Below are 22,837 nucleotides of genomic sequence, written 5' to 3' on the forward strand. Positions count from 1 at the left end.
CAGAGTGAGTGAGAGAGAAGAGAAGAGTGACAGCACGGAGTGAGCGTACGGGCACGAGAGAAGAGAAGAGAAGAGAAGAGAAGAGTGACAGCACGAGTGAGCGTATGAGAGAAGAGAAGAGAAGAGAAGAGAAGAGAAGAGTGACAGCACGAGTGAGCGTATGAGAGAAGAGAAGAGAAGAGAAGAGAAGAGAAGAGTGACAGCACGAGTGAGCGTATGAGAGAAGAGAAGAGAAGAGAAGAGAAGAGAAGAGAAGAGTGACAGCACGAGTGAGCGTATGAGAGAAGAGAAGAGAAGAGAAGAGTGACAGCACGAGTGAGCGTATGAGAGAAGAGAAGAGAAGAGAAGAGTGACAGCACGAGTGAGCGTATGAGAGAAGAGAAGAGAAGAGAAGAGAAGAGTGACAGCACGGAGTGAGCGTATGAGAGAAGAGAAGAGAAGAGAAGAGTGACAGCACGAGTGAGCGTATGAGAGAAGAGAAGAGAAGAGAAGAGTGACAGCACGAGTGAGCGTATGAGAGAAGAGAAGAGAAGAGTGACAGCACGAGTGAGCGTATGAGAGAAGAGAAGAGAAGAGAAGAGTGACAGCACGAGTGAGCGTATGAGAGAAGAGAAGAGAAGAGTGACAGCACGGAGTGAGCGTATGAGAGAAGAGAAGAGAAGAGAAGAGTGACAGCACGGAGTGAGATGGAAACCTGCTGAGAAAGGAGAGTGAATGCAGAAGATGAGCATCAGCAAGGGGATGTGTGCGAGTGAGGAGCCTCTCGCCCCCTCTTCATCTCCATGCTGACATTGCTATGGGGACTGCTGACACCAGCACTCTGCTGATGCTCAACCTGATCTCTTCACCCCCTCTGCCTCCTGGCCACAGGCAACGGGACCAGTGCACAGCTCTGTGTGTCTTGTGTTTCGATGGGAGGTGTAGGATTGTTCAAACGTAAGCATATCAAGGAGTTTTTGGTTATTTTGTTGCTTAAGGGTTATTTTTCACTTGCTTTCTTCCAGGGCCACCGGCGTATGGTGTGCTGCTCCGTTTGGAACGAGGAGAACCAGGCCTGTAACCTCTTCACCTGTGGCTTCGACCGGCAAGCCATCGGCTGGAACATCAACATCCCTGTACTCCTGCAGGAGAAGTGAGCCGCCACTGGCACGCTGGCGCCCTCTCACCCCCCCTCTCGCACGCTGTTCATTCACGCCAGGGCACAGGCACACCCCCACCTCCAAGCACTCACACACATGACAGACGCCTCAGCCACAGTACGCCGCCAAAATTCTGTGTGTCACGTGGGCTCATGCTAAGAGCCATTTCTAATGTTTGTGGTTTTGTGTGTGTGCGTTTTAAGGGAGTTTGTGTTCTTACAGGATCCCTCATTCCATCTCATTCGATATCATCCTGTTCTTTTGCAAGCTTGGAGAATGGGCTCTGTTCTTTACTTCATGTTAACTGTCTGTTGCAGACGTTGAAGAATCAATTGTACTGCATGTCCCGTTCCAGCTATTAAACATGCATATCTGTTTCTGTTGTCACCCTATGCCATTTACACCCCTCATCCTTGCATGGGGGGGTCTGCAAGAGCAGTGGATCTATTGGTGACATTACAGGTCACTATGTTTCCTTTTCTGATGAAACACTTACATTAACCACATACTCAGACCTTTCTGATGAAACACTTACAGTAACCACATACTCAGACCTAGATGGAAATCCTGTCTCCTTCTCTGTGACCATCTTTACGGAAGTGTATGGACACTAAAAGCAATCCATTGTGTTACCATATGCAAGTAGTGCAGCAAGTTTCTTTTGTGCTTTATGGTGTCTTGCAGCTGGTTCTAAAAGTTCTACAACTGTATAGTGTAGAATGAATTGTATTAGGCTGTAGTAGTATACTTGACCGTTAGAAGTCAACAGTGCTAATGTACAAATAATTATCTGTTGCTTAAGTGCCAGTTGGTGAAGTTTCTCTTGAGCTTAATCATACCAATTACTTTCAGCTGTGAATAGTCTTCTGCCTTGTCTTATGAGAAGGGACTTCACTTAAGCCTCTTTGAGAGCAGTCGAGGAAGTGGCTCTTACTTTTAGGAACAGGCGGTCCAGTCAGTCAAGGTGTGTAATCCTGTGAAAACAATGCTGTTGGGCAGGACTGCTGTGCTCTGTGGAAACAGTGTTGGAAATGTACAGTAAGTAATGTTAATGACTTCCTCCACATAGCAGAAAGGAGAGGGAGACAGCGTGTAAGAGAGTGAGCGAGAGAGAGAGAGAGAGAGAGAGAGAGAGAGAGGGGGAAAGGCAGTCGTTTTGGTGTGCCCTGCACAATCAGGCCAGCCATTTTTGGTGTTTAATAGCAGACTTTTAGAGGGTGTCTAAGAAAGCTGTTGGACCAATCATGCAGTTGAGAATCTAGGCTGCTGTATAGAGTGAAAGGTATGTGATGGACTCGCACCGTTTCTGCCACTGTTCACACCTTGTTGTTACACTGTGCCGAACAAACAGTTTGATGTTTACCAATGTTTTATCACTGTTGAAATGCAATTCATGTAGAACTCGTCAAACACCATATTTCCTATGTAGAGCTAAATCTTAGCCCTGAGTGTTTAGCTCAAGTTAATCAGCACAGATTTAAAGATGACATTGAACTTGTGTGCATGTTATTCAGATGTATGGTTCTCTGCGTTCAGGAAAGCTTTTGGCCACAGCATTAGCAGACTTGCAGTTCATCTGTACCGTTTGTTCTGTGTTCATTCCCCACCAATGTTTGACAGATATTTGTCATTGCAGATGTTTGGAATAAAATGACGTGTCTTCTCTGATGTCTTACATTAGCCATGACTTTCAAGTGCTCCACACATCTTTCAGCAGGTCAGGTATTCATGTTAGAAAGCCTTTTTCTTCAAAATAGTGCTGTTATGTTGACTTTTACAGAGCAGTGTTTTATATTTTAGGAGACAATGTAGTGTGCAGCAAATATGCATTTTATCATTGATAGGAACTGTAGGCATTGGTGGCAAAAGACATCCAGCTTATTGGTCATTGGACACAGCACAAGATTTATTTTTTCTTCCAGTCTTTGCCATTAGGAACGTGATATGACTGACTGTTGTGCATCATATTTTGAGTTGCAGTCGAGCGAGTGTACAGCAGAAGAGTTTCAGAAGAGCAGGTGTGACAGGGTCATGTGTGACGGGCATCTGGCTGATTTCAGTGCTTTCTGCCATGGCTTGGTTTTCTGAACCACAATATCAGAGAATTGACCTCCATTCAGACACTTGATTCTTGTAGCATCATAGAAATACCAGTAGTCTCCACACAAATGACACCAGTCTCCAGTTTTTCTATTGTAAACTAATGTTTTCATGTATGTGAGAAACCTGAATATGTATGTTGTGGAAAAACATGATGGTAACACATGTAAATAGGTTCATTGAGCCTGTTAGGGGTTCAGAAAATGGGTGGTTGTGTTGTATCTATCTGAAGTCTAACACATATTATCCGTTTTACGAGCTGAATGTTGTGCACATGTGCAAACTGTGGCTTGTAAATTCCAATAAAATGTTTGCTTTTTGGACTCATTAGACCTAAGTGAAACAATTGAAATGGCTAAGGTTGCTTTTTGGACTCCTTAGACCTAAGTGAAACAATTGCTTTTTTGGTGTGCCTCTCTAAAGCTTGTTCAGTTTACGTCTCTCTTGCCGGCTAATGAAAACCCAGGATGGGGCGTGTCATATGTGACATAAGATAAAAAAGATTACCACAACCAAAGCGTAAACTACAAAGCCGAAATTCACATGTGAGAATCTGTGTTCAACGTTAAAGAGATGCTATTATACAATAGTATTTGAATTTAAATATACTTTCTTTTTTTTATTCTATATTAATTCCAGGATTTAAAATTTAAATATCCATTATTACAGGCTTTAGTACATTATTGTCTTCTTAAGACTTAGCACATTTTGCTGTGATATCAATAAATAATCAGTTTTAAAAAGATTACAAATAAAGGTATGTTCATTTGATCTGAAAATATGGTCACAAATGCTCACCTTAGCTTTCCATAAGAGTTCCTCTGTGGATTGCACTGCACATTGTGAGCCTGTTTTCTTCACACATGGTAGCCTTAACTTTTCAAAGGGGACAGTGATGGCCTCAATAGGCCGTGACAATATTCCTGAAGAAATGAACAACTGGGGTTTTCATGTTATTTTTATTCACATTAACAAACATTCACTTTTCAGGTATTACCGAGGTGCAATGTACAGACCGTAGCAGCATATTTTCTTGTGTTAAAATGTACACCTTACTCTTGACTTTTATAATTTGATTTTACTTTCTCACATTTTTACAATTTATTTATATTACAAAATGTACAATAAATATTACAATATTGCCATTCAATCATGCCATGACTAAAAAAGGCCTATCCATTTCTATAGCTACCTAAATTGGTCTTATTGGGTGTTGGTTCCCATATACTTGTTATCTTCCAGACAAGACTGGTAAAGGTGAGTTCACACAATATATGTGGCATTGACAGAGACGGAGGGTTAAAAGGAGATCTTAAAGTAAATTGATATGTTGATATGATATGATGCCAAAGGTGAATATGAATAATGAAATGTTCGGGAAACAAATCCCATACCTTACATATTAAATCTGACCCTACAATTGTCACCCAAAAGGTCCATCACAAATGACACAATTGCCTTTGTGACAGTGGCTACACATCTTTACCAAAAGAGCATAGTTTCGAAAATACATCATGTTCATACGTGTGTTCAGCATTGGGACGAATGGACCCTGACCAGACCGCTCTCTAGTTCACTCACTGAAACATGTTAAAGGGGGAAAACAACCGAAATACTGAAAGAACATAACCCACAAATATATAAACACATGAAATTAACAACAAAAAACATGAGAGACTCAGCAGTTTGTCCTTTGAAGGGTGTCTGATGAATGACTGTGGAGGAGACATGGGAGAGTTGAAATGTGAATGTTTGATCAACTAGCTACATAACTCACCACTAGGGGTCTCTGTTGGAGCATATCTTGTGATATGTTAATGCAGGGGAGGATTCAGCGTAGGACATACAATGTTTATGCACAAAATAACTCACAAAACCAATAACATGATTCCGGTCACATATGTTAGTGGATAAACAATACATGTTGACTATTCATCTAATGTTTTTATTTCATTTTATCATATGTAGGAAATGTACTATGGAGCCTATGCCAGGATATCAAGGACTGCTGACTATCAGTAAACATATTAACTCTGTTAAACACAAAGGGAATGACAATAGCAAAACAAACACATGGGTGGGTAATGGAAAGATGAGTTACAGGCATTAGGTTATAAATTCCCAGACTTGTGGTTGTTGTAGTCCCATTAGAAGGGCACAGTGGATTGGACTACAGTGATACTCTAGTCAGCTGTTTGATACTGGGCTGGGCTCCTTGCATTCTTTATCTTACTCTCTTTATCCCCCAGCATCAGGCTTCTCACTCCCTGTAGTCAGCAACTATTTGTAGCCCGTCACTAAGTGGAAAGGGTTGCAACACAAACCCAAGTAGAGAAATAATGATATTAATAAAAGTAAGGACTGAAGGTAAACAAAGAGTGACAATAACAGACAGTATGAGGGGGGAGGTCCTGTGCCACAGCTACTTCAATGACACCATCTAGGTTACCAAGTCACCACTGCCTCCTTGGGTCTCGAGCTTTTACACCCAGCACTGCTCCGAGTCCAAAGGGCTGAATTAACCTGCCTTTAGAATGTCAAATCTTGTCCCTGTTGTGTTTTTTTTCTGACAATGTGTGTGTGTGTGAGAGAAAGAGAGAGAGAGAGAGTGAGACTGAAGTGCTTCTGTGCTGGTTGAGTTGCATGCTGTCTTTTCAACATAGACAGGCCCTTTATTTGGACATTGTGCCCAACACTCCATGGGGGCTATATGCCTGGCAACAGCTGATGACAAGATGGCGGCTGCCTTTCACTTTGGTGAAGGTTAACACATGGTCTACAAAAGGCCAAGGTAAGACAGAGATGGAGGTGGAGAGGAGAGGAGAGGAGAGGAGACACTGGGAGTTATAGGTCCTTTTCATCAGCGTTCAGCAGACCTATGGTAGTACCCTGTCCCGTGTTACTGTCCCACTGCTTCTCCATCTTTGATTCTGTAGTAAGACCAGGGTTTGCTGCTTATAGAGGCGCTTCACTCAGACAGGCTGGTGGACGCGGTGTGGAGAGTGCGACGGCTGACACCTCGTACCAGCCCCTTATCCCCAGACCAGCCCCCCCACCCCTCCATCAGACCCACACGCCGCCCCTCCATCAGACCCACACGCCGCCCCTCCATCAGACCCACACGCCACCCCTCCATCAGACCCACACGCCACCCCTCCATCAGACCCACACGCCACCCCTCCATCAGACCCACACGCCGCCCCTCCATCAGACTCACACGCCTGGCAGGAAGTGGTCCTGCTCGGGTGGCTTCCTCACCCAGGTGCCCAGTCCTGTCTCCTGCAGTGAGCGGAACCACTGTTGCTTCACAGTCTGGTAGCGGCCGGCCGCCTGCTTGGCCTCGCAGTACAGCAGCTCGGCAGAGTCAGCCTGACCTCCAGGAAGCCTTGAGGGGACCTTTAACTAGAGCAGGACAAACAGAGAGAGACACGAGAGAAGAGAGAAGAGGGAGACTGAGAACAGGAAGCCTTGAGGGGACGTTTAACTAGAGCAGGACAAACAGAGAGAGACAAGAGAGAAGAGAGAGACTGAGAACAGGAAGCCTTGAGGGGACGTTTAACTAGAGCAGGACAAACAGAGAGAGATGGAGAACAGGAAGCCTTGAGGGGACGTTTAACTAGAGCAGGACAAACAGAGAGAGATGGAGAACAGGAAGCCTTGAGGGGACGTTTAACTAGAGCAGGACAAACAGAGAGAGACAAGAGAGAAGAGTGAGACTGAGAACAGGAAGCCTTGAGGGGACGTTTAACTAGAGCAGGACAAACAGAGAGAGACAAGAGAGAAGAGAGAGATGGAGAACAGGAAGCCTTGAGGGGACGTTTAACTAGAGCAGGACAAACAGAGAGAGACAAGAGAGAAGAGAGAAGAGGGAGACTGAGAACAGGAAGTTAATGCATAGACAAGTTGCACAGCAGAAGAAGAACCAGGAGAAGAGAAGAGCGGAGAGTTTGATTGTGAGGCAGACAGAGAGCAAAACAAAACGAATGAGCCGGCGCGAACTGGGAACTTCAACAGCTGTGTAATCTCCCCATTTAAATTTCACAAGCAATTGAACATTTTCTGTGCTTTTGTGCAGTTTCTTTGTTGCAACACACACACACAACGAGTGAAAGAGAGAAAGAGAGGGGGGGGAGAGCAGATGAGAAGAAAAACTTTCTTTGCAGATTACTGTGTTTGCTCTAATACTTTATACCCCACTGCTTGCAACTCAGAACGCCCTCAAGGAGGACACCATTCATGGGCTCTTCAAAACAACTCCTCTTTTCATTACCAATAGAAAGGATTTCATTTCAATTCAATTGTTTCTCTGCAACTGTAAGCATTTAGAGCGATATTGATGATCCCATTATATACATGATGAAAAATGAAAATTCATTTTCAGCACCTTGGGAGTGTGGGTGTGTGTGTGAAAGAATGTGTGTGTGAGATCAGACTGTTCTGAGAGCTCATGTTAAGAGCAAATTAAAACATTGATTCCTCACTAAGCTAAAATATGAAAAAAGGTGTTTTCATTAACAGGCTCACATCTCTGTACATTTCACACTAAAAATGGTAATTAAGCAGCTTGTATTCTTTGAGCTGTTTAATTCAAAGTGCCATGTCACAACATGTTAAAAGGAGGTGACAGGCTCTACAGAAGGATTGGGCCAAGCTAGTGGAGGACCTGTGTGTTTAAGAGCAGCTGAGAGGCACTCTGGTCTGGGCTTACCCTCTGGCACAGCCTGGCCCAGCGAGTGAAGAGAACATGCTTGCAGAGCCTTGATGGTGCCCCCGAGTCCTTCCTCTTCCCCGTAGAGGCATTGAGCACCTCCAGCTGGCTGTCCCCTGCCGTCCAGTTCACGCTGAAGCACGGCGACTTCCCCGGCTGCCGACCCTCGCTGCTGCTCAAACCTGCAGGACAGAGGGGAGGACAGTGAGTGTGACTGACTGAGAGGGCCTAGGGGCTGGACTAAGCCTTGTAGCACTGGGGTCATAGTTCACAGTCAATTTGGAGCATTGATTCTTACTTGATCAAGCTGTTGGAAAACTGACCATAGCACTAAATGTTTTATTTCTAGTTCATCATTTTTACATTTTATGTTTTTTTATTCATTGCAGGTACGTTATTTAAAAAAAATAAAAAAGGGACTTACATATCACCTAAGCCATTGGGTTTCTAACCTAACCTAAGAGCTACTGTCCTAAACCCCAACTCGGTGTGCCTGAAACTATCTGTCTGATTTGCAACAATGACAAAAATCTTTTCAGTGCATCAGTGAAATGCCCATAATTGTGCCAGAGGTGAGTTTCCCAATGTTGTAAGTAATAGCCCCTTATCCAGGATGTTCTGCACTGAATGTTCTCCTGCAATCACACTGCCTCCGCTCTTAGATTTCTTTTAGATTCTCTTTGAACCTTTCCAGGCGTTCAGCCCCAGTTCAGTTGACATCATCATCAACGGCCACAAGAAAAGACTTCCATGCAATGAAACACACAGTACATGATGAAAATAGCTAATGGTTATCCAGATGAAAGCAGGTTTTCATATGACTGAAAAGATTCCCAGCATTATTTCTGATATCATCCAAAGAAGCGTCACGTAGGAATTAGGAATATAGAAGGGAAAATGTGCAATCAACAAAAATGCTGCTTGTGCGGCTGCATTCTGTATCTGAGTGGCAGTGTAAATGTATACGTACATGTACATGCCACTAATGTATACAGGCTGGAAATGGTCATTTATGGTGTAAGGCAGGAGACACTGTGAATCTACATATGTCTTATTCTATAGCCACAGGGTCATAAAGCTTATCAGAGGACCTGTCTTTAATATTCTCAAAACAAAGGACTTGGACCTAATACTGAGGCAGCAGCCCCCACAAAGGCTCTGGCACATCTGGGGTACATCACACCACCCTGCTCTTACCCAGTACTGGTGATCATACCCCTGAAACATAGGCAAAGAGTTGACCTTAAAAATGCTGTAGCACCTACAACTACCAGAAAATGTATATGAATGGAACACATTCATGTCTACTCTTGAATTGATCCTTACCATATGGGCAGTAGTCTGATCTAATTCATGGCAATCTACAGTATCCGTGGATTGTGGTGTTGACCTTACGTTTCCCTTTAGTTCAGCATACTAATCAGCCTCCTTGACCTCTCTGGCCCAGCAGATGACCAGTCAAAAGCACTGTCCTAGGAAACTGAGTGATACTATTGGATTGGTTTGAAATGTATGAAAATGGAGATTAGGGTAAATAACCAGAATTGTTCAAGACATCCATCTCTTCATCTCTCTTCTTTGCCTCTTCTATTTCTCTCCTCTCCGACGGGGGCTGGCTGCTCTCTCTCTCTCTCTCTCTCTCTCTCTCTCTGTCTCTTTCTCCTCCTCTTTCTTTTTCTCTTTCTCTGTCTCTCTCTTCTACCGTTCTCCTCTCAGAGGGGGACATGCCCTTCCTCTCTGTCTCTAAAATGTTATCATTTCCGTCGTTGTACAGTTGCTGTGATTGGCGTGATGGACGTGATGTACGTGATGAAATCATCATGTAACAGTTCCTCTGAGTGACACACTTGACCAAACTACATTTGACACTGGGAACTGCCCGTAGAAATATCAGACCAAACGCACCGTGCAATGCATACTGTGATGGGAATGTCTGAAGTTATTGCTGATTTGTACACTGCCAAACAATATTCTAGCTTTTATTTTAATTTAACTTCGGCGTTTACTTTATTATTACTCAAGCCATGTTTACAGCTATGCTGACTTTTATATAGCTTTAAATGTATTGTTTTCTAATCAAACTCTGATTTAATCAGTTAGCACCATATTGTTGAATCTCTGTTGTTGAGCTTCCGTAGCAGATCAGATTTTTTTTCTTCCCAGTAGTGAAAACATTCTAGTGGTGTCTCGTACTTTCTCGGTCCCCATAGGCTACCTGTATCCTCTCAATAACACTTTTCTGAGGTGGCTAAGAAATGGACCGAACCATCTGCCAGCGTATAACAATCACCCAGATTATTTTTAACTTTCTCATATTCATCTTTCAACTTTCACCATCCACCCCCACCCCCACCAACCACCCCCACCCCCACCCCCACCCCCACCCCCACCAACCACATTCATGCCTCCAAAATTCATATCTTTGCAATCGACAGTGGGATTTGATCCTTCATGAAGTCTTGATCAATCGCTACACCATGCATTGTTCTGCTGTCTGGCTACTGGCTTTGAATCCGTTCAGGGCTTATTCAGTTCTAACTATGAGTCTCTGTAAAAGATGAGCCATCAGACAGGAGGAGGTGAAAGGGAAAAGACACTTCAGTAACTCCAGTTAAAGCTGAGCAGTCCTGGAAAGTCGGCTGTTCCGATGGCTGCAGAGGACGCACCCAGCCCTTCCTGAAGGACATCTATTGACTCGCTTAGCCCAGCAACGGAGTTGCCAATCCCTCTATCCTGCGATAAGACAGATCCTTCAGTTCCAAGGAACTCGGGCTCTTTTATGACAGCTCAGGCCTTAAAATAACAAAGCCCATTTTTTTCTTCTCCAGAACAAGGGACAGGAGACAAAGGGAGCAGACCTCATCAATGGGTGCGGTGAAAGGCAGAGGACAGACTGATGTGAGACTGCAGGCTTCACAGGAGCCATGAATGGACCCCTCCCCTCCCCTCCGGTATGTCGACTGAATTGAATGAGATAAGGACCTCGGTGATTACATTGATTTGGTGGGATGGTTGTCTCCCCTGACCTCCCTCTGCTCTCTGCTCTCTGCTCTCTGTTCTTTCATCCTCTGGAGCCCAAACCCTGAGCTATGCTCTACACACATCCATGACTTCTCTAAAGCCAGTCGCGTCCATTTGGCCATGCTTATAGATGTGTACTTATTTCTTAGTGTTAATTTCTGAGTTTGTCTTAATCATTATCACTGTGATCATTACTATTTAGTCTTCATCTAAAAACATCATGGATATCACACTGAGGCCTGATCCCCAGTACTGAGGACGTTCACCCTTGCAGCAGAATGAGGAGACAGATGGAGAGGGGTAGACCCTGGAGGCTGAGCGTACCGCTGAGGAGGGGCTGGTTACGGCGGTAGGGCATGGGCAGGGATCCCAGGCGCTCCAGCCTCTGACTCAGCATGCGGGAGAAATGGCCCGTGTGTCTCAGGCTCCCCACCGTCAGGCTGTGCAGGTACACCGGCTCCAGGAGGTGGCTGAGCAGCGCCCCCTGCAGACCCAACACGTTCCACCTGCAACAGAAACACAACAGGCCTCAATTAGAACCTGCAGTCAACGTCTTACTACTACCTGCTCCATCTATACTGGACACTGACACGGGAGTGGATTATCACTCTTGTCCCATCCCACCCCCACATAAATACTCCTGTCCCATCATCACTCTTGTGCCATCCCACCCCCACATAAATACTCCTGTCCCATTATCACTCTTGTGCCATCCCACCCCCACATAAATACTCCTGTCCCATCATCACTCTTGTGCCATCCCACCCCTACACAAATACTCCTGTCCCTGTATCACTCTTGTCCCATCCCACCCCCACACAAATACTCCTGTCCCATCATCACTCTTGTCCCATCCTACCCCCACATAAATACTCCTGTCCCATTATCACTCTTGTGCCATCCCACCCCCACACTAAAACTCCAGTCCCATTCCAGTCCTAGAAGAATGACTCCTGTTCCATCCTGTTTTGTTTAGTTTAGAGGGGTAGTCATACGGTAAAGATAACTTTGTGTTATACTGCATATAACAGAGGACGTCTGTCATCCCACTTATACCACAGTTGCCACACACATGAGTTGGGTAGAATGTCTTTGTGTGTATTTGAGTAGGTCATGTGGGTGAGGTGTGTCAAAATGAGTAGGGTGACCAGACACATTTTAATAGTGTATCGATCACCAAACTAGTAATGTCCCCGTTTTCATTTCAGAAATCTGGTCATCTTACAATTACACCTCAAAATTATTGTAAGAGAAAACAACGGTTGAGATTAAATAAATATTTTTTACAAAAACATGTGTGCCACTATTATTGGCACCCCTAGAAAAATCTTATAATTGAAATCTAACTGAAGTATATTTCCAGTCATGTTTTACATTTTTAAGTTCACCTGTTTAATTATGAACTCTTAAGAGGTTAACCATGACTTCCTGTTCCACTGATGTACAAATATGAGATGACACAGGCCAAATTCCATTAGTCATTCATCACAATGGGAAAGACCCAAGAACACAGTGACGATGTGCATTGAAAAGTTGTTGAGCTGCACAAATCAAGAAATGGACACAAGAAAATCTCGTACCAGTTGAAAATACCCATTTCCACTATCATGGAAATAATAAAGAAGTTTAAAGCGTCAGGTGATGTTAAGAATCAGCCTGAAAGACGACGTGTGTGTACATTGACCCCACGCACCGTGAGGAGGATGGTTCAACTAGCAAAATAATCTCCAAGGATCACAGCTGGAGAATTGCAGACATTAGTTGAGTCTTGGGGTTAGAAAGTCTCCAAAACTACCATCAGACGCCACCTACATCACCAAAGGTTGTTTTGGAGGGTTGCCAGAAAATAGCCTCTGCTGTCAATCAACAACAAGCTAGAGTGCCTACAGTTTGCCAAATGGAAGTCAGACTTTCAATGGGACTGAGTTAAATGGTCAGATGAGACCAAAATAAAGCTTTTTGGCAAAAACAACAAAGGTGGATTGGCGTAGACAGAAAGATAGCCATACAGAAAAGCACCCCATACCTACTGTGAAGTATGGTGGCGTATCTTTGATGTTTTGGGGCTGTTTTTCTTCCAAAGGCCCTGGACATCTTGTTAGGATACATGGTATCATGGACTCGATCAAATACCAACAGATATTAAATGAAAACCTAACAGCCCCCTCTAGTAAGCTTAAAATGGTCCATGGTTGGACCTTCCAGCAGGACAATGATCCGAAGCATACCTCAAAATCAACACAAAAATGGTTCACCGGCTGCAGAATAAAGGTTTTGCCATGGCCATCACAGTCCCCCGACCTAAACCCCAAAGAAAATCTGTGGGATGAGCTGAAGCCGAGTCTACAAGCGTTGACCTCAGAATCTGAAGGATCTGGAGAGATACTGTATGTAAGAATGGTGTCAGATCCCGTGCCATGTGTTCACCAACCTTATCACGCATTATAGGAGAAGATTCAGAGCTGTTATCTTGACAAAGGGAGGCTGCACAAAACATTGAATTAAGGGGTGCCAATACCTCTGCACATATGTTTTGAAGAATAATATTTATTTAATGTCAAAAAAAAACTTTTTCTCTCAATTATTTTACCTAAAGATTTTTATGAATATTTTGAGTGGAAGACCAAGAGGATAAACAGCAAAGACATATTTTTTCATAGCCTGTTTGCTCATATTCACTAGGGGTGCCAATAATGGTGAGCAGGACTGTATACCCACTTCAGAAGGAGAATAGGTATCAGAAAACACTAAATTATCCATGTATCTTATAGTAACAAAGCGGATATATTTAGACTGTATGATGACACTAATGAATCAACAAATTATGTTACACAGTACTACAAAAACAATTTATTAAATCACAGTTGATTTCAACGGCAATAATAACTTGCTCTTATTTTTTGGGGAATGACTAAAGAAGGATTTTGTTTTAGACTGGCAAGACAGCTAAAACACACCCTCATATTAGCTAATGAACTCGTTAAATAACACAATCATTGACAAACATTATGCAGCTCATTTTTACATCATTGTTTCTTTGGCGTAATTAATGTCTCTCTATCATGACAGCAATTACTTGTCTGCCTTTCCCTGTGCATTTTCCCCCATGACTCATAATACGCTTGTTAATTAATACATTTTTTCATTTATTTATTTATTTTATTTTCACGTGGAGTCAATATAGACTGCCAACATCCCAAGAACCACTGCATGTGCCAGGCTGAACTCCCTTCTCAACCTGTAGTCAACTCTACCTTTCTACTCTTCTCTACCTGGGCTAAAACAACAGGGAAACTGAATTGTATTTCTTTCTTCCTTTCTGTGTCCCTCCTCCATAGCCTTTACGAAACAGAAAAACGATTTAGCCCTGTGAAATTAATTTGCTTGGGAAGAGGCTCTGTGAATTAGAAACATCTTTTAATCTCATGCAAGAAAAGTCAGCCATCTGGCTTCTGAAGGAATTTTAAAGGGGTGAGGGTTTTTTCTCACACACTCCACGCATTCCTCTCTCTTCTGTGGGGTTCAGTCCCACTGCCTTTTCCACTTCCATGTCTCATACTTCAGTTAATTCCATTCGCTTCATTAAATCAGTGTTCATTTGCATAAAATAAACTTCCAAAGCTTAAAACAAAAGATCAGATCCACACAAAGGCTTTCAGTTGTCAATTAAAGATGACAACAGCTTAATTAGACATCGTCTCATTCTCTACACTCCACCTTTTTCTGCTGCTGGAAGAAGGTTTCAGTAAACTACACCTCATCATAACTCATCAGTGATGATGGACTGGCCTCCACCCCAGCACCATCAGAGGCTGACGGAGAGGACTGAGGAGGGGGGAGGGGGGAGGGATGGGGCGTCTGGTCAGGTGAGCAGTCATAAAAGCTGGATGAGAAATGATTGCTTGAGACAGGGGTGCAACATAGCAGTTACGTTTTTTTTTTCTCTTTTCTGTCCTTTGTTCATTTTTCTCTCTGTCTTCCCCTCCCGCCCTCTCCCTCTGTGTCACTGGCGCAGTGGTAAAGCTCCAGGAGAGGGGCAATGAAATGGAGTTCAGTGGTGGGTTAGGACAAAGACTTAAGACACTATCTCTGTCCTTCCTCTTCACAGTGACCTTGATTACCTCCAGTAAACCCCCCTCCCCTGGCACTTCAGTCACCTCAATGGAAGCCTTACTAATTTACTGGGATATAAAACTGAGAAAGACAGAGAGAAAGAGAGAGAGAGACAGAGAGAGAGAGAGAGAGAGAGAGAGAAAAAAAGTGGGTAGAACTGGAGGAGAGCCGGATGTCCTCCCTTTTTCTGTCTTATTCTATTTTTTGTAAAGTAATTGCTTTCACCCCTGGTGGTGACCCGGCCAGATTTAATCGCAGTGCTTCCAGCCCCAGTGAACTGAATCAAATCGGTCAAATTAACAGCGATTGGAGAGGGGAAGAGAGGTTCACCTCTGAACACCTGAATGTGTCCTCGCGCAGAGTCACTTTCACACAGGCAGGTGGAGCTTACACTAAATGTGAGTGTGTGTGTGTGTGTGTGTGTGTGTGTGTGTGTGTGTGTGTGTGTGTGTGTGTGTGCGTGTGTGTGTGTGTGTGCGTGTGTGTGTGTGTGTGTGTAAGAGTCTGTGAGTGAGTGAGTGAGTGTGTGTGTATTTTAAACCACCTAAAACTACTACCGTCAATCCCCACAGAAAACGTCATCACTCTAAGGTCACCCATTGACCAAAAACTCTCCACCAAAAAATGAAAACCTCAAACACCCAAATCCCTTTTTTATTAGATGGCAGAGGAATCCGTGCCATGTTGAGGCCCTCAGTAAACACCATGCAGTTGATTGAAAAGCATGGCCAGCAGCAAACACATGGAACCCCTGTTCTCTCGGACCTCAGACGGGCTCAACAGCTCTTATCTGAAAACAAATATCAGTGTAACCTTTTCCTCTATCATTAAAAGACCTTGTGAAAAACAGAGGAAGACAGTGAATGAGAGAGAGAGAGAGAGAGAGAGAGGGAGAGAGGTGGAGAAAGGGAGCCCTATTTAAAGGAAGATCATGCAGCCTCATAAAAAGTAAGCCTCTAATAAAGATAACCCTTAAATCAATAGATTCCACTTGTGCTCTGGCTGCGGAGGGCCGCAGGGGAGCCACAAACCCTCATCTCTAACAAAAGCTGGTCAAATTTGTCTCGGGAATTTACTCTGAAGCCGCCCCTGCCTTCTGTGCCTCGGGCGCACCGCTGGAATTCAAATGGCATTTCTGGAAAGCAGAGTGTTATTTAACGTGAGGTTCTACATTCAGATAATTTACGCTTCAAAGATGATCACGCGGAAAGTCAAAGTGCATGTCTTCAAAGATTTGTATTTGAATTTGAATGCTTCATGGATAGTCTTTGTTCTTAGCTGTATTCTAACTCTTGAATTAGCTTTGTGGAGCTATTGGAGTATCATGTATACGGGCCATTCTACCGAATTCGTGTAATATGCAGTCCCTCAACAATAAAAACTATTTACAAAACAATTAGGTATTTAGGCATAGATATTTACTAAGAAAATGTTATGGTCTATATAAACCCAATGCATTGAATGAGATAGTGATAAGCTAAATATATACAAAATCATCATTTATAGGGTACTTTCTATTGGGAAGTAGCTGTCCCCAACCCTGACATCTAAATTTCAATGCCTTTAAATAACACTTTTCAAGTTTTTTAGATTTTTTTCAATGATTTAATTTCAAAGATCTTTATGATTGGGTTGAAACTGAACTTGGAATATTTAGATTTATTGTGGGTTTAATTTTTAAATCAATTAACTATACTCAAAAAATCATGTCCCTAGTTTTCATGTCAATACTGAAACACAAGAGTTTTAGTCCATTGGCTGAGCCTGTGTTTTAGCCACGACCCTGCATTTTTGTGACACTGCATCCCTGTCCCTCATGGTTGAATGGTAAGTAGCTAGATCCCATAGTTTTTATATAAATGTGTTCCAAAGTCTGAAAATCGACGTGTAACCTTAAGAATTGTCACTACCGAAACCCATGTTTTCTTCAATTAAGTAAACTTTTTGGGGTTTCATGCAACATCTTATCAACATCTCAAAGATTTGTTTGCAAGCCGTGTGCTTGCTAGAATTCTTTATTTATGCTTAAAGTTAGCTAGAATGGTCACTACCGAAACAGTCACTACCGAAACATATGGTAGTGCCCAGATGATTTCGGAAGTGACAAAATGAAATGGTAAGTAGTTCAATCCCATCATTTTTAAGTAAATGTATTGTGTGGACTAAAGGGCGGCCCAGAGCACCTTTTGGAAGATTTTGGGAGAGAAATGAACATCCATCCAACAGTGCAGTCACTACCGAAACAGTGCAGTCACTACCGAAACAGTGCAGTCACTACCGAAACAGATAAAATTGAACTTGAAAATTTGGTAAAAATTTAATTTTTATGGATTTCATTGTAAAAACCTTCAAGAAATATTTGTAAAAATACTCTTCAGAGAAGGGAAGGAAACACAATCTGAACAGGTCAATAATAATACTTTTTTACTATAGTAAATGTGATGTTTCGGTAGTGACAATTTTTGGAAGAGGAAAAACATTCCAACACATTCTGAAAATACAATATAAAAATTGACTGTTCTACTATCTACATTACTAGATATGTGTGCTTTAGATATGGTACAATATACATACAGACAAAGTTTTGGGAATAAAACATAAATTCAAAATATTTCTGACGTGACTTTGCACCAATTCGGTAGAATGGCCCATACACAGTTTAAGACACCCCGACAGTTCTTCCTAACTTGCTCTTTTCAGGCCTGGACTGGTAGAACTGTTCTCTGAAAGAGTTCCTCTATAGTTCAGCAGCCATGAACAGGAACCTGAGGTGTGTCGACAGGAAGCAGAGCTCCCGTGAGCGATGGTGACAGTGAACCTCGCCGCTGATCTTGTCAGTGAAGGACACGGTGATGAGATGTGTGTGTGAGAGGGAGAGTGTGTGTGTGTGTGTGTGTGTGTGTGTGTGTGTGTGTGTGTGTGTGTGTGTGTGTGACCTGGTGATCTTGTCAGTGCAGGACATGGTGATGATATCCTGTGTGTGTGTGTGTGAGAGAGTGAAGTGTGTGTGTGTGTGTGTGTGTGTGTGTGTGTGTGTGTGTGAGAGAGAGTGAAGTGTGGGTGTTTGTGTGTGTGTGTGCGTGTGTGTGTGTGTATGTGTTTGTGTGTGTGTGTGTGACCTGGTGATCTTGTCAGTGCAGGACATGGTGATGAGCCGCTCCCCCTGCAGCACGCCGTCCCACGTCTGCACGGGCACCCGCGACCTCACCGGCAACGTTCCTTCGCCCGCCTCGATCTTTGTCCTCAGGTGTGTGTGGAACCGCTTCACCAGGGGTCGCCCACCGGGCACTGAGGAAGAGACACAGCTGTGCCAACTACGTGCCAAGAGTCCCAACAAAGGGACTTAGTGCCACCATAACACTTTACAGCACCACACTACACAGACTGCCACCAGAATACGTTACAGCACCGCACCACACATCCGAGAACATAGAAAGCACTCACAGCTATTTGCCAATGTATGTCTGACCAATTTGTGCTATCAGCCATTTATTTGTGTAAAGAGTTTAGTTTAGTGGGACATATAGCCATGGACACAATACAATTTGGCTTCTGCAGAAAAGCTCATGAGCTTTTCTGTGTCTTGCCTGAAGGATCATCAATTTAGGGATTGGTGTGTCCCATGACACTAGAATCGGAGTAACATTAGCTTAGAAGGTGAGCTTTGATCGATATAAATATGTAACCTCATATAAGTCCTCTGTTTGTAAATTCCCTTTGTCAGTTTCTGCATGACTCTAGGGCCTGGCATCATGGCTACTGTACATGACTTGTACTTCAAAGGAAGAGTGAATCATTAGAAAGCAACGTATTCCTGACCAGATGTGGATACATGCCAGTGCTTTGGTCAAAGGAAGAGTGAATCATTAGAAAGCACCCTGCTCCTGACCAGATGTGCATAAATGCCAGTGCTTTGGTTATTGCTAGAGTTTTCCTTGACTCAACGAGGGCAAAGTTAAGCTGTAAATCCTCATCTGAAGTCTCCAGCAGAAAGTAGCAAGAGGTATTAGCAAAGTGCATAAGCATAAGTCATTTTCTAATCTGTAAAAAGCTGACTGGTGAGCATTTAAAAAGGTTTAATGACCAAGAGACTGAAGTTCAAAGCTTTTCCAGTCCTCTTTTCAACTGGTCGTGATTAAGTGGACTGACAGTTTTCACTGAAAAAAATCACCATCAATTCAATCATACATCATGATTGCTACTGAATAGAATAGTGTTTCTTAACACATTTTAAAATATGAAAATGAATATCTGTGATGGAGATAGAACTAGAGATAACATTTTGAACTCTGTTATGTCACATTTTAGAAGAAAAAAAACTAGACATCTAAATGAATACACATTTCGTGTACATCCAGCAAGCATTAAAATGTCATCTGTAGGTTTGAGTTGCTTGGCACAGCTGAAGGGGCCTTGGGAAAGTGATGGCACATGAAAAGGGACGTTGTTGGTTTTCTGACAGACCCTGACAAAAGCATGGTGGGTGCTTTCAGAAATCCAGGCGCAGAAAAGGATGATCCCTTTAAAAAGCCCTGTTATGAAGGCAAGTGGATAGAAAGTGGGGAAGAGAGTTAGCAAGAGAGGAAGGGAGGAAGCGAGGGGAGTAAGGAAAGAAAGAAAGTAGGGGAGATGGGGGAAAGAAAATGGGGAGGGTGGCTGAAGTGACATAGAAACAAAACAAGGGGAGATTGAAAGAGAAAGAAAGCACAGGAGAGAGAGATAGACAGAAAGACAGAGAGTGAAAGACTAGAGCCAACGAAAGAAAAGAGAAACTTACGATCACTGCTGCTCTCGTAAGGTGAGTTAATCCTGGCGTCTCCGCAGGGTGAGGTGCTGATGTACATGTGGAAGAAGATGTTCTCCCTCAGCCGGTAGCCAGCCTGTTTGTGCCACACAAAGATGGAGCGCTCCCAGTCCTCCCTCCTCTGGCTGTGGCATCAGGCAACATCAAGGCAAAGAAGTCAAACTCAGATTAAGGGGAACACATATGTTTTTATTCTCATGTTCATATATTATGATGTTTAAGATTCCGCCAGGTTTAGCAAAGTGTCCCCCCCCCCACTCTTCATTGTGTGGGGGAGATGCTAAATAAGGGCAGGTAGATACTGTGGGCATCGCCTTATAGGTTAATATTGTTGGACTGTGCTAAAATTGCTGATTTTACAGCCCAGGGATGACAAAGAGAATTTCCCCCAGAGAAATGTGACAAATATTAGAATGTAAAAAAACTAAAAACAAAAACAGCTATTTAGTAATGATATGTTAAAGATTGGATTAGATTGGAAGCATTAGTCTATTTGTGATCGAGAAAGAGAGAAACCAGAGTAAAAGGGCAATTACACCACACACACACACGCACACACGCACACACACACACACACACACACACACACACACACACACACACACACACACACACACACACACACACACACACACACACACACAACCGTTGATCGTCTCTGATGGTACAAGAGGGAGGGATATGTCTAATGAAAGACTGCCACGGAGCGGGGGGGTGGGGGAGGGTTAACTCCCACTGTGATGTGGCATTTCAGTGAAAAAGTCCTGATTGTAAATCCCATTTCAAGTCCAATCCCCTCTATATTGCCTGGCCTGATCAGTGAATCAGTACTAAATGGAAGGGTTTGAATTCCAATGAGCACATGTCAGTGTGTGCTTGTGTGCTGTCACTGGCTCAAACACCCTGCCCAAGCACGCAAGAACTCTCAAATGGTGAATGTGCGCTTTGCAACCCGTAGCACGTTCCACTGCTTTTATCTCTGAAACTGCATGTTGATCACAGCCAGTGGCCCAACTCCAGCATTCAAGCTGTAATGTGTCACACAGAGCAGGGGGACATCCTAGTGAGAAACTCCCTGCTGCCATGGGAATGAAAGAACAGCTAAATCTGTCCATGTTTAAATAACTACTCAAAACTCACCTTTTCAGGACAGTTTTTAATTTGTGATTAATGTTGTGTGTCATATGTTTCATTATGTTGTTTTCTATGATGATTTTGGACCCATGTAAAGTGTCTGAGGGGGTTGGGTGGCATTAGTGTGCAGGAATCTGCCCTGTTATATGAGTTTAGAGGAACACTGTTCTGTGGTAGTTACAGGTTGGGTTACAGTTTTACCTCTTAAAACATAACAACCATTTTAAGCACATGCTATGTTTAAATATGGCTTCAAATTATGATTTTAGTATATCTAAAGCATTACAGGTCCATGGCCAATCAATTATCGGAATACATTAGTTTTATAAACTTCATCATCACCATAACAATGTTAGACTTTAACTGCCACATATAAATGGAAGAGAGAGACAACAGCCAAGGTTTAAAGACATTAAGCTGCCTAATTATTGCAGTATGATTTACTTTCTCACAGACAAATATCTTACAGCAAGGACTTCAAACCAGTCCGCAAGAAAGCTTTGTGTATAATACCCTCACAAATCTCAAACAGCGCTTGAAAGGCGAGGCAGTAATGCAAACGAACATGAATTATTAGTGTGTTGAAGCTTGCTGTGTTCACCTGTCATGAAGCTCTAGCTGGGAGTAGAGGAAGCGGATAAGAGCCCGGCGGACGATGACTTCTGCATGGCAGTCGTTGACCACAAGGCCCTGGTCACTGATATACTCCCCATTGATGCATTTAGTGCCAGTTGATAATGCCACCACTTGCGCCTGTCGGAGGTCCAAACCTGTGGATTTGAAAAACAGAGAGGGTGAGAAAGAGAGCAGAGCATTTTTACAGCTAGGCCAACAATTCATTGGAGAAACAACCTTGAACCGATAGGAAACCAGCAAATACTGTTTCTGTTCAACATCAGGAAACGGAGCCTTTATCAGACCTGGACTAGAACAGCAGCCTCTACGTACCAGAGGTATTCGAGGAGAAGACAGCAAAGCAAAGAACCACACTGAAGTGAAATGTGAAGGATTAGTTCAGCACCCTTCTGTCATTTATTGTCTGCCCACCATCTCTCTTGACAGTCCCCCTGTCTTTTTCTCTCTTATATAAAAAACCTTTCTCTCCATCTTCGCCCCCTCATACAGGCTTCAGCATCTTCCCCTGAACCTGCAGGCAACGTGCAGCATATGAGTCTTTATCTGCTTCAGCTCAGGTGGTATTGCGCTCGAGTTCAGGCTGGAAGGAGCACAGAGAGCCGTCAATAACAATAATAAAAGCTAATATTGTGTGTGTGTGTGTGTGTGTGTGTGTGTGTGTGTGTGTGTGTGTGTGTGTGTGTGTGTGTGTGTAAAATATATTTATATATATATATATATATTATATATATACAGTGTTGGGAAGGATACTTTCAAAACGTATTCCGTTACAGAATACAGAATACATGCCCAAAAATGTAATCTGTAACGTATTCCGATACATTAACTAATCTGAGTATTGTATTCTGAATACTTGGAATACTTCCACATTGAATTGCATTTTATAAGTGTAGGAATGCGGCCATCAAATCCTGCTTACTAAACAGGCCTATTCTGGTGTGTTCTACTGTTCCAACTGGCTGAATGTGTAAGGCCCAAGTCTCCCTGAAAGTGCAATTTAATTGTACTGTTATTATTGTAATTATAATTTTACTTGGTTAAAGTAGCCACAATTTTCCCTTTACAGTTTCTTTATTTTCTCAGCTGTTAAAAATGACACACTAAAAACTGTCCATCAAAACAAAACGTAAGCTCAAACTGAATGAGATTGATTGATTGGTTCATTGACAACACATCAGCTTT

The 22,837-nt window shown here is 43.1% G+C and overlaps 2 protein-coding genes across 3 annotated transcripts in view; one reads left to right on the forward strand and one right to left on the reverse strand.

The window, feature by feature from the left end:
- The window catches only part of wdr37 (WD repeat domain 37), a 31,300-nt gene extending 27,724 nt beyond the window's left edge, over positions 1-3,576 (forward strand). For both annotated transcript variants that reach the window (XM_080855158.1, XM_080855159.1), the window contains one exon: positions 1,005-3,576. In XM_080855158.1, coding sequence (XP_080711284.1) covers positions 1,005-1,136 — 132 coding nt within the window. In that variant the 3' untranslated portion in view covers positions 1,137-3,576. The remainder of the gene's footprint in view (positions 1-1,004) is intronic.
- Positions 3,577-6,452: 2,876 nt separating this feature from the next.
- The window catches only part of adarb2 (adenosine deaminase RNA specific B2 (inactive)), a gene marked incomplete at both ends in the record, with an annotated part of 137,583 nt that continues 121,198 nt past the window's right edge, over positions 6,453-22,837 (reverse strand). Inside the window, 6 exons of the mRNA XM_080854899.1 lie at positions 6,453-6,641; positions 7,948-8,129; positions 11,293-11,474; positions 18,201-18,369; positions 19,859-20,010; positions 21,621-21,789. Coding sequence (XP_080711025.1) covers positions 6,453-6,641; positions 7,948-8,129; positions 11,293-11,474; positions 18,201-18,369; positions 19,859-20,010; positions 21,621-21,789 — 1,043 coding nt within the window. The remainder of the gene's footprint in view (positions 6,642-7,947; positions 8,130-11,292; positions 11,475-18,200; positions 18,370-19,858; positions 20,011-21,620; positions 21,790-22,837) is intronic.

Source organism: Sprattus sprattus (assembly GCF_963457725.1).
Source record: "Sprattus sprattus genome assembly, chromosome: 17".
Lineage (NCBI taxonomy): Eukaryota > Metazoa > Chordata > Actinopteri > Clupeiformes > Clupeidae > Sprattus > Sprattus sprattus.